The sequence below is a fragment of the Calonectris borealis genome, chromosome 5 (genome assembly GCF_964195595.1).
Source record: "Calonectris borealis chromosome 5, bCalBor7.hap1.2, whole genome shotgun sequence".
NCBI lineage: Eukaryota > Metazoa > Chordata > Aves > Procellariiformes > Procellariidae > Calonectris > Calonectris borealis.
Window position 1 is genome coordinate 38,841,831 of NC_134316.1, and position 12,299 is coordinate 38,854,129.

At 50.9% G+C, this 12,299-nt stretch overlaps 1 protein-coding gene across 7 annotated transcripts in view; it reads right to left on the minus strand.

Moving 5' to 3' along the window:
- The window catches only part of ACTN1 (actinin alpha 1), a 92,571-nt gene extending 80,650 nt beyond the window's left edge, over positions 1 to 11,921 (minus strand). For 4 of the 7 annotated variants that reach the window (XM_075151916.1, XM_075151915.1, XM_075151914.1 and 1 more), the window contains exon 1: positions 11,667 to 11,900. In XM_075151916.1, coding sequence (XP_075008017.1) covers positions 11,667 to 11,771 — 105 coding nt within the window. In that variant the 5' untranslated portion in view covers positions 11,772 to 11,900. Of the gene's footprint in view, positions 1 to 6,808; positions 6,827 to 11,666 lie in introns of those variants that run through there. The other 3 variants (XM_075151911.1, XM_075151910.1, XM_075151912.1) reach the window with 3 other exon arrangements.
- Positions 11,922 to 12,299: the final 378 nt, after the last annotated feature.

Genomic DNA, 12,299 nt, shown 5'->3' on the forward strand with positions numbered 1-12,299 from the left:
ACAGAGGATATTACGCTTCAAGTGTTTTAGTTACTGTAAGCAGTTCACTAATTACAGTAGTAATGATTGGATTATGGCCAGTTAACAGCTTTAAAGAAACAAGCCATTATAGGAGGGGGAGGCAAATACTCCTTTGGGTCTAGGATGGAAACAGCTTTCAGCGGTCCACCCTGTAGGAGGCTGTCAGTAGCTGGCTGGGTCAGACCATTTGCAACAGGCTGCAACAGCAAGGAGCAGTGTAATGTGTCACTAAATGATACGCTGGCACATGAAAATTATCAGTGTTGGAGGAGGTGCGCTTGCAGGAACAGAAGGTCTCCTGTTCATGCGCTGGCCTCGTCAGCTCCAACACCTCTGCGTGACTGGACCCAGAAGACATGCTGCAGACAGGTGTGTGCACGCTAAGCTACCGACAGAGTATCATGCTTGTGATGCTTTGTTTCAGCATGCAAGGAATTGTGACTACAAGCATTTTCCAAACTCTTTAACAGAGACCTGCTAGCTCCAACCAAAGAGCTCAATGCAAACACCCGCAGTATCAGGAGCCAAAGGCACTCACCAGAAAGAGCAGCTAGAAATTTCCTTTCACTAGCAATTGTTGCCAGCACTGGAAGGACCACAATATCAGGCATTAATCCCTTAGTCCCTCCAGTTGCTAAAAATCCGTACAAGGAACGTGCAGGGAGACTCCCTGCACACCTGACTCTCACACCTCCCCTTGTTCTTCCACAGCACTGGACTGCAGAGCAGTCTTTGTGGAAAAGCAGCTGGACCAATGGATCCCTGCAAGAAGTCCTATTCCAATGCACAAAGACTGCGACAAGAAGGACTGCCAGCTCTGGAAGATGAAGTTTTTTGTGGCCTTGTCTTTTCTGTGGAGGGCAAGAGGTCCCAGATGCACAGCCTCCCCCTTGAAGGGCACCTTCAGCCCTGCAGCACTTCCACAAAAGGGGAAAGGAATATCCTGTTTTACAGAAGTCCCCAGTGGGCTGAAACCACGATGACAGGAACAATACTCATTCCCAGATGACTACCCTGATGGTACTGCCAGCAGTATGTCCCCGCGGGTTGGGTAGTTCTGCCTAACCACCCTCGCACTCCCACCACCCACTTTTTCCTCTCCACTCGTCCTAGGAAAAGCAGGTCCCTACACCCCTCGCCAGCCCTCACCCACAACAGCCATCCCTCGGTGGTGACACCCCAGCATCGTGCCCCCTGCGCAAGCTCTTCAGTGCCCCCCTTCACCCCCTCCTCAGCAGTATCTTGCTCTGCCTGGTCTCCTTGTTCTCCTCTCCCTTCAGAGGTCTTCAGCTGAGGACTGGCAGAAACTGAGTTTGGTATCGCTGGCTGGAGGGTGAGGATTTCTGGCAGGAGAAAACCAGTGGAGCTGGGCATCTTGCCCAGAGTGAGTTCACACTTGGCTCACCACAGCTGGAAATAGTCTCATCCCTGGCCAGAGTTCCCCAACGGCCCAACAAAACCCTCGGGAAACGGCAAGTTTCCACGCGTTAGCCATTTTGAAACAGACTGGTTCATGTTCGTGAATGTACTCCCCCGCTGCCCCCACCCAGCCTCTTCTGTGCAGCGCAGCCGCCTGCAAGTGCCGCTGCCAAAAGGTGCTTAATGAGCAAGCACTGATGAAGCGCAAGGTCTCGCTTTGTGCATGGAGCCAGGTGTGGCCAAGACCGATGCTTCCTCTGGAGATGCTCCTCCTGTTGTACAGCAACACTGCAAGCAGAGCTAGAGGGAAGGCAAAGGCTTGAACAAACGTAGCCCCACACTCCTCTTCCCACCACGCCCTTGCATCTGAGCTACTGCTCTCCCCTCCCTCATCAGTGGGAGATCTCCACATCTCCCAAACCAGATAAGACATGTAGGAAACTCACCTGGAAGCATAAATACGCTTAAAAAGCTGGAACTGCTTTTGGCTGCAATCAAAGTTTTCCTTAGGAAATTAAGTATTTTCCATTGTGATAAACCCTGGCATAGACATGGTCTAAACAACTTTAAACAAAGTGTCCTTTCTTTGGCATTGTTTAGCAGTTAAGAAATTAACTTGCTTTTTTTTCACCCGTGGAGCCAAATTTTAAAGTTTTCTGGAGGATGATACATTTAAGTAGCATAACCAACTCATCATCTACTGAAGGGTAGATTTAAATAAACTGAGGGGGATCACAGGTAAGTACACTGAGTAGCAAGAGAAACTCAGCTGCTATAGAGCCAAGGAACCTTGCCAGGGAACAGGGCTCTGGGATGCACACATCACTTTCCATGATGAAGAAAAGAGCACTCAGCTGGGATGCAGAGACCATACATGGTTCTCTCGCTCTCCCTCATCTCTCAGAGGCCTTTATGGGCTAGCTCCTGGAGCGAAGATGTAACAGCACAACTTCCATTTACAGCAGCAGTGAAGTTCGAGTGCTTAGCATGATATGCTGCAGCGAGGAGTAGCAAGTGCCCTGGCTGCCTGATCCAAAGGCCATGGAAAGCAGAAGTCCTTCCTCCGCTGCCAACTAGCCTTGGTGCAGCCCCTCTGTAGGACGGCAGAGTTGTCCTCAGCGTTGTAAAAGGCAGCATGAGTATTCTGTGTGAAACTTCTCCAGCCATACAGCACTCTGTTCATGGAAGGAGCAGAGCCAACAGGCTTCCCATCCACACTGTGCTCTGTCGCACAGAGATACAAGATTTCACAAGGGTTCCTCTGAAAATGAAGGCCAAGCGTAGGACGCGTGAGCAGCGCCCACCTGCGCTACCCTGAAGGGCAGGCCCTACACCACAGTAATGCACAGTCACTGCAAAGTCAAGCAGACTGCCAAAGCAGCAACCAGCTGATACATCCAGTCATCCCTACCTTCCCACTGACCACGTAAGCCATCTAAGAGGATGTGGAACAAGTTGCTGCTTACGGAGTCTGCCCTGCAGCCTCACCTGCCTATCAACTATCCGCACTGGTGTGTTTCTCTAAGATTGCCCAGGAGCCCTGGATTGCTGGCATTCAGAGACCTACTTGAAAGCACCCCAATCTGCGTGACAGACAGGTGATATATGGAGACTCACATCAGTGGTGTCCACTGTAGTGAGTGTTAATAGCCAAGACATGGCCTTTTCACCTGCCAGCACTTCCCATCTTGGCTCTAATACAATGGGAAGGCCAGTTTTGCTGTCATTTCCCACACCACAGGGATGAACACGTTTCCAGGAGGCTTTCAGTCTACATACATAGAACGTCAAATCAAAGATTCATCTGGATGAGAGACCAAAATCCCCTCTGTTTATTCATGCATACCCCAGCCCTGTCAATGGGAGCTGTTTCAGCGCACTGAGGATGGAGCAGGTATTTGCAGAGCCTTGTTCATGTTGTAGTTCTTCAAAGCAACAGATTTGGAAGAAGAAGAGCAGACAACTGCAGGTAAAAGCCTGAGGTCAGCCAGCTGCAGTATTGGTACAAGGGTTGGCTTGCAAAGGCCTGACCCAGCCCTTACCAATAGGATACACATATTGCCAGCTGAGCAGGGAAGACAACTGCAGGAAACCAGCATGGGGAAAAAACGGTTCTGCTTTACTGCCTAATAGGGAGGCAAGAGGTTAAACCGGCACCAGGCCACACCACAAACATCCTATGACCAAGTTCTGCTCTCATACAGTGCGGGAATGAGAGCAGGGAAGGCAATGGTGGGAGGGGAACAGGAAGCAAGCTTTTTTTGCTAATCATATTAATGCTAGTGGTTTTGCTCACTTAAGCATCTTTTGGGTTGGCCCAAGAAGCTCCCAGTTCTGTCTCAGGGATCTGGGTGACTCTATTGAGAACCTGTACGTCAGTCTCATGCACCAGTGTCAAAATAAAGTGGTGGGTGGCTCCACAGACTGCAATAAAACAGACTTTTCTGACATGACTAGCACCAGGCAGAAGGTCCTGCTGCTGACAAGCCTATCTCACCACTCTACATCCAACAGATCCAAGCTCTGTGTAACATGCTTCAGCCCCAAAATCCCGGAGTTAGAAAAAAACTTATGCCTCTATGAAGAAAAGATGACTCTGCCTTTCTTGCTAAGGTCAGGTTTTTCTCACATAGCAGTTGCCAAGCATACTACATGTTTTCCCCCCTGTTTTACACACACAGTTCACCTATGGCTTTGAGGGGATGAGAGGGTTTTACATTGCTATAGTCATGCTAAGCATGTTCCTTATGGTAACCATCATGTTTCCAATGGTCACACACGGCAAGAAATCAGTTTTATGTTCTTATATAAAAGAAAAGTACTCTGTTGCACTCTGTCCCCCACCCTCCTCAAAAACCATTGCTTAGACCGTACAAAATACCTCTAAAAATCCAAGCAATATATCCAGCAAGCCCCTGGGGCAGACACATCACATTAAAGTGAGACCAGTCCACGGTATGTGTTATATTTTAGCAGCTTCCCATCTCCCCAGACAGCTCTCTAGCCTCTTTTCTACAGTGACTGCTTTCTGCACCTCATCGTCAGAAAGAGCATAGCCATCCTCTGCTAGCTTAAGTGCACCCCGGAGAACGGCCTAAGTGTCAGGCACAACAGTGATAATCCACAGGCAACTGGAAAACGCTCTCAGTCCTTCCCCAGCACAGCCGTGCAAGTTTTCACCATCTCTGTCACTGCTGCTTGTGCCAGCCTTAAGAACTCCAGGCCAAAGTCTTAAGTGGATCCCAGTGAGGCGGCACAGAAAAGCACACAGGCTCATAACCTGGCCGGGGAGGCCAACAGAACCCTGCTCCTCCTCCAGTTAAAAATGCATGAGACATGTTAGGCTGTAGAACTGCACCTCTGACACAGCACACATGAGAAGAGCAAGGTGCTGACAGCAGGGGCAGCTGGGGAGCATATTACTATCACTCATGGTGGCCACCTCAGTGCTGGGAAGAACAGGCACCATTCACTGGGTCACCACTGTAACACACATGGCTTCTAAAAATGTGATCCCAGTGTTCATGAACACTTTTACTGAACAGATTTACCGGCCCACATTCTCACAGTTACCATCCAGTTACACTTGAATTTCATAGCCAGACAACACCACCTCATACAAAAGCACCCGCTTCCTTCTAAGGGGACAAGTTCTCACCAGACAGCCAAGAAAACTGAAGTTTCCAAACAGCTTCTGCTTAAAGATGCCCTATGTGGCACACCAGATGCCCCAAGCTATATCACCGAGCACTGTAAGCGGTCAGGGAGGAAAAATCTCTAGCCTTTGCACTTATGCACAGCAAAAACGTCATTACCAAATCACATGCACAAGAATTTAAACTGGTTGCCTGAAGCAGTCAGCAAGAAATTCCCCAGACAGACACACTTTACATCACTGGGCTGGTAGCTGGATGCCTTTGAGGTGTTTCACCCTTCCCTAGAGGATTAGGAGAAGGAACAGTTCAATCCAGTTTGGTGAGTATCGTCTTCTCATGAGTTGATCCTTGGGATCTGTTATAGAGCCCCCCAAAGAACATGCAGTCTCCTTTTTAATCCATGCCTGCTTTCTCTTTAGTTTTCCCCCTTAATAGGATGCTGAATAGGCAGGTAAGTCACTGCAAAGTGCACATGCTTCATTCATCACGCACCAAGAGGTTACGATGAATAATAATGTTCTTGTTAAAAAACCCGCAAGTGCACATCCTGACAAAACCTGATCACAGAAACTATGAGGCAGCTCCCACACTCAAGGACAAATAACTGATCTACAAAGCCAGATATTTTCAGAGCCCCCTACAGCAACTTTTGAGTTTAATGCTTTGAAGAGCAAGTATCTGGCAATAAGCTACTTATGTTAAACAACAAAAGTTTGATCTGAAAGATAAAAAAGATAAAAGATAGCTGGTGACCTATATTGCCTGCTGTTTGACTGTAAAAGAGCAGCTGAGCAAGCAGCCTAACAAATTTCACCATTCTGCTTCTGTATCTGGTCAGTGCAAAATAAGGCACAGAGGATCCTCAGGTGCATCAGGGCCACCTTTCCTACAGCATACCCACACTGCAAAGACCACGCAAGGACATCCCTCGCTATGGCCCATCGAGTACTACGCAGTGTCACTCACAGCAGGAGCAAAGGGACCCAGTGCTGTACATTCACCAACAACGCACATTTATTTACCTCACTGCTGAATCTATGATGGTACTGAAAGAAATATTAGCGAACTACAGATTGGGTGTGGTATCACACCTCTGGGTGGGTCCACAGCAGCTACCAAAACTGTAGCTTTCTGAAAATCTAGATAAACTTGTCAAAATAGACCCTGTCTGGACAAGAGGACACTCAGTCCAAGAGAAGAGGAAGCTGTGATTGTGACTTTTACATTTTGTCGGAGATGTTAGTCACACTCACACCACCTGATCTGAGCATGCTACCAGCAAGCTTGGAGGTGGGGTGTTTCCATGAGGGACCTGGGCTCCATTTAACAGGTACTTTCTACCATTAACAACCCCACCTCAAACAGAGAGTTGATTAGCTCAGCAAAATTCAAATCACAACAAGAGCAGTAAGACCTGTTGGATGCAGACACAGCAGGGCTGCAAGACCCATGGCTTTTTAGGTTATGGGATCACCCTATTTATGTGTAGTACACGCAGTGCAAGGCTGTCGTGGTTTAACCCCAGCCAGCGACTGAGCACCACACAGCCACTCGCTCACTCCCCCGCCGGTAGGATGGGGGAGAGAATTGGAAGAGTAAAAGTGAGAAAACTCGTGGGTTGAGATAAGAACAGTTTGAAATAAAATAAAATAGTAATAATAATAATAATAATAGAATATACAAAGCAAGTGACACACGAAGCAATTGCTCACCACCCGCCGACCGATGCCCAGCCAGACCCTGAGCAGCAGCCCCCCCGGCCAGCTTTCCCCTAGTTTATATACTGAGGATGACATCATATGGTATGGAATATCCCTTTGGCCAGTTGGGGTCAGCTGTCCCAGCTGTGTCCCCTCCCAGCTTCTTGTCCATCTCCAGCGTTCTCAGTCGGTAGAGCACAAGAAGCTGAAAAGTCCTTGATTTACTGTAAGGACTACGTAGCAGCAACTAAAACATCAGTGTATTATCAACATTATTCTCATACTAAATCCAAAACACAGCAATACACCAGCTATTAGGAAGAAAATTAACTCTATCCCAGCCAAAACCAGGATAATGGCACAGAGTGGCAAGAGGGGTTCTGGGAGACTGCCATTTCTAACAGGGAATTTCTGTAAGTTCATGAATAACTATACTTAGTACTTCTTTAGGGCAGAAAAGGTGCTCCTGAAGTCTGTGCTATCACTGCTTCAGCAGCACCATAAATCTGAGCAGTGCAGTTCTCTCAGCCAGAGATAGCATTTACTGCCACATTGCCACTGAAATGCCAACCTAGTGAGACAGAGCAGCACTGGATAAAGACAAGGCACATTTATTTCAGTTTTTGGTTTTTTTTTTAAAGAAAAGCATTACTATCGTTCCTTACAGCATTTAAGTTGTATATGGCTGTCTTCTACATGCAGCAAATGAACACTGCTTCCTACTCACATTGTCAAGACGGCAGCTGTCAGTTCAGAAAGCAATTTGGCATTTAAAGTCCCCCAGCTCTACAGTTTGGACAAGTTGCTTCAGTCTAGGTTTTAAAATAAATCCTGAACAAGGTGCACCTTAAGCAACCAGTTCATGAACAGGAGAGCCTGCTGCACGCAGGGCCCGAGGGCTGACCCCTACCAGCACCCCAAAGCAGCGCCAGCTTCACCCCAGTGTTGTTCCTGACCTGGCTGGGACACTCAGGTGGCAGGAGGTTGTCCTTCCCACCACTACCCTTCGCTTCACCTGTGAAGATGAGCCAGGCGTGCTGAGTACCAAGTGGCTCACCCAGTCCCTCAAGGCCCAAACCAGCTCCCTCACCAAAAGCCCCCAGGTGACTCAGGACAAGTTTGAACACTGCAGCTGGCCATTTGTCATCAGGAGGGAGAAATGTCCTTGTGGGCACAAGTGACAATCTCTTGGCCAGTAAACACCCACGTACGTACTTTTTACATGGCAAGCTTGTCTACCTCGACAGCTAGGCGAGACCGTGGCAATGGCTTTCAGCAAGTTTTGCTTTGTAACACTGGGAAACAGCAGGATCAATCTTGTTATGCCTTGGCTCGCGCTACTTTGAGGCCTGACTCCAGATAGGAAAGAAGAGAGAAGGGAGAAGAAAGAAAAGGCTATTAGAAGAAACTACTGAGATGAGTTCAACAGTGCAAAGGAGAAAGTATTTTAATCCCCAGAAGAGACCCCCTGCTCCTGCACAAAAGGCTGTGCAAAGGCTTTTATCAAGTGAGAAATAGCTGAATTTGTTCTGCACATTTTCTTTTTTGCCGCTTATGAATAGCAATGCTGCAACAAGCTCTTTAAAACCTCTTAGACTCTTTCTGACAGACATGAAAAATAGGCTTTGCGTGGAAAGCTGCTCTCCTCCCAGGAACTGTCACTCTATCCCTACATTGTAAAACAGTAAATTCGCAGGAAGGGGCAGGTGGGAAGAGGTGTGAGACCAGCCTCTCTTCTCTGTATCATGTTCAAGAGGCCAAACTTCACCCCCCAAATATGAAATTCACTCTGCAGCTCATCTATTTATCCATCTCAAAGCAGCTCATGAGATCGTATCTCAAGCACCACCCCAGACAGCGAAGGCTGTGGTATCTGTCTCTCAGCGCAGGTAGGAAAGCCCCGAACCAGCTCCCAAAAACTCAGCAAACCTGCCGTCCTTACATGAGGCTGTTACTAAAACTCAGCAGATCTTCCCACTTCTGATGCCTGCCGTGAGCCCTGCTGAGCCCGTGCAGCCGGGAGAAGGGGAGCTAGATTCAATTCATCTGTGAGCAACGTCTCTAGACTGTTGGCTTCCCAAGTCTCAATTAGTCCCAGCTGCGCAAAGCCACGCAGGACAGCACTGTGGCACAGCTATCCCCAGCCCGCAGAGCCTTACTGAGCCGGGACATGAGGGGCTGGGTTGGAAACGGCCAGCAAGACACGGCCACTTCTCGCACAGACATTTGCTGACTGAATTACTAGCCGTGCCACCACTTTAGACATGCTGTCCCTCCTCTCAGAGAGGGCCCGAGCACAAAAGTTTCAAGTCTGCCTCACTGGCTGGCCTCAGTGCTATAAATAATAACGACAATAATTCAGTAGTACTTAAATCAGATTTAGTACTGTCTGATTTAGTACTTAAATTGGACAGATTTCCTCTGTCAGAAATTCTCTAGCTATTCCTTAGGTGACAGAAAACCTAAAACACGTGAGTCAACCAGAAAAGACTGAGCCTGAAGAGAGCCTACAGGAATATTTGGGAGGCATGAATCTCTCCTGTTCACCTCAGTAAGCTATTAACTAACGTGTACAGTAATGAACATTTAACTTTAATTACTGCAATGATTTCATTTCACAGGTAAGAAGGGGTGACAGTTTTACCACACCGTATATCCCAGGCTTACACTTGGTGGATACCGTTATCTCCCCATCTCTGAAGGAAGCAAGCCCCAAGACCCCAACAGGGATTTCGGTCACATGCAGACCCCGGGGAGGGGAACAAGATTGTTCCTCAATATCTGCACAGCCTGCTCAGGCTGGGGTCCAGTCATCGACCCCTCTGAGGGGGTTAGCCTGATGGGCAGCAACTGGGAAGAGCCATCACTCCCAGACCTGATCTTCCTACCTAGAGACACCAGAGGGGTGAGTCACGATAAAACTATGAGCTTGCACCCACTGCAGAAGGGAACAGCTTCAGCTGTCCATCGGCAGGAAGAGAAACAACTGACTCCACCACCAGAAAAGGACACCTAACTATACAGAGCCCTCCCGTTCAGCAAGCTGGAGAGTAATACCCAGCACATCAAATCAACTGGTAGCGGTTGACCATCAAAAGAAATTGGCTTGTATTATTTTGAAGCAGATGCGTTAATTCCTTAAAACTCCCTCTTGGCTTCTCCACTCCTCTGCACAAGTAACCCAAGTTAACAGAGTAGCTCTCTGTCCCCCTCTTGTGATAGGACCAAGAGGACTTAAAAACTCCTGGAGGGAGGTAATATTAAAAGAGCATGGCCTTTATGGCACGTACCACAGCTTGGCTTTTGGGACTTCTTTTTAAGCCAAAGGTTCAACCCCTGCTTCTGACAACCAAGTCAGCGTCCCACTACATATAAAATACTTCCCCTCACCCCACACCATGAAAGGCAAAAAACCCCACAGTATGACAATCATTTCCCCTCACAGCCTGTGAGCAATACTGCCCATCTCACCCCGGGCCCCACTGACTGTTCCTAGGTGTGTTAGCCAGATACTGGCGTACGACTGGAAATACTGATCACAGCCAGGAGATCTTTTGAAAAGGATGAAACTTCCCTCCTGAAAGAAGCAGAGCCTGGTCTTCAGATAAGCTATCCAGCACTCACACCCCAGACCAAGATTACATTTCCCTCTTTCTCCTTTGTTGAAATGTAAGCTCACATGCCATCAACTTTCTCCATTAAATGCCCTTGTTTGTGTACTTTAATTTCATGCTGTCTACTCTCACCACCCAAGTCCCTCCAAGTGAGGAAACCGCTGACAGCAGCTGTATAGCTATCACCTTCAATTAACTCATCAGGCTCCAGGGGAAAGACTTCTCAGTGGCACCATTTCAGGCAGCTATGAACAGGAGAACCTGGAAACCCTTCATCTGGAAGCGTTGAAAGGCGAAAGGAGAGGGGTTGAAGAGGAAGAAGAGTCTTCTCACTGGTGTGCCCTCCTTCCCAGTTGCTCCCAGCTCCTTACAGGAAGCCCCGCACCCCGGGCTACGTTATATATATTAATACATCATCTATGCAAAAATAAGCAGTATCCTCTCCTCTAGTACAGAAGATTTGGGGCTTCTCCTGCCTGCTCGCGGCTCGGGCAGAGCAAGGCGCGATCCCACACGCGAGCCCAGAGCGAACAAGGGACTGGCTGGGACGAGCGGCGGGAGCCTGCTGCACCCCGAGGTGCCCCTGCCACGGCAGCACGAGCTTTGTTTCAAATTCTGCTTTATTGTTGCCTGATGAAGTGACTAAAACGGAAATGTTTCGGGGATTAGGATTCCAGAGTGATCTAATACAGGATGCTTTTGGTTTAAAGAAGGAGGGAAAAACCCCATGTAACTAAAGAGCGGCGAGGCTGGAGCTCCTCCTGAGCTCCCCTCCCCACCGCCACCCTTTCGGTTTAAAAAAAAAGGGCTGAATGTTACCATTTTTGGACATGAGCTCCGCGCAAGCCCTGCCCTAAACCACACCATTCAAACGAGAAGCCAGTTACCGTCCCGCCGCCGGGCCGGCGGGGCCGGGGCGCGGGCAGCGGGGCGGGCTGCGGGGGGGCCCGCCGCCGCCCCCCGGGGTCCCCGCTATGCCCGGGCGCACCTGCGGGCCGGGCCCGCCGCAGCGGGCCGGATGCCGGTGACAGGACGGACATCTGTTGCTGTGCGGGGACCCGCCGCGGCACCTCCCTCCCTGCCCCGCCATCACCTGCCCGCTCCGCCCGCCCCCGCCGCCGCGGCCCCCGCCGGCTCGCCACGCCGCGCCAGCCCCCGGCCAGGCGCGCACCGGCCCCGCTGAGGCCAGTGGGGCCGGGTCCCGGCGGCCCCGCGGCGTGTGTGTGTGTGAGGGGAGGGGAGGCGGCTGCGCCCACCTTCCTCTGCTGCTTCTCCCAGGCCGGGTCGAGGAGCAGGTCCCGGTCCCAGTCCTCCTCCGGCTGCATGTAGTCGTTGGTCTGCTGCGGGTCGTAGTGATCCATGGCGGCGGCTGCTGCTGCTGCGGTGGCGGCGGCCCGTGCCCGTCCCGTCCGTCCCGGTGGGCTGCCCGCTGTGCCCGGCCCCGCGGCCGCTCAGCCCGAGCAGGCGGCGGCGGCGCCCGCTCCCACCTCTCCGCCTCGGCCGCGCGCAGCACCGCGGGGGCGGGACGCACCGCCCCGCCCCCGCCCGCGGCCCGCCCCCGCGTCTCTCATTGGTCGGGACCCGCGGCGGAGCCTGCATTTCCCAGCAACAGCACCTCGCTCATTGCGCGCCCTGCACGTCCGTCAGGCTACTCGGCCGCCGCGATAGGCGGTCTGCGGCCGATTCGCCCCGCCCCCGGCACCTCCCCCGCGGCGGCGGCTGAGGCTGAGGGCGGGCGAGCCGGGGCGCGGCGGGGCTGTAGCGCGGCGGGCCGGGCCGGGCCGGGCCGAGGCGGGGAAGCTCAGTGCCGCTTTCGGGGCATTTTTCTCTCAACGGCTCCGCGGCAGGACGGGGCGCGGGTGCGTGGGAGGCCGTACCGGTAGCGGGCC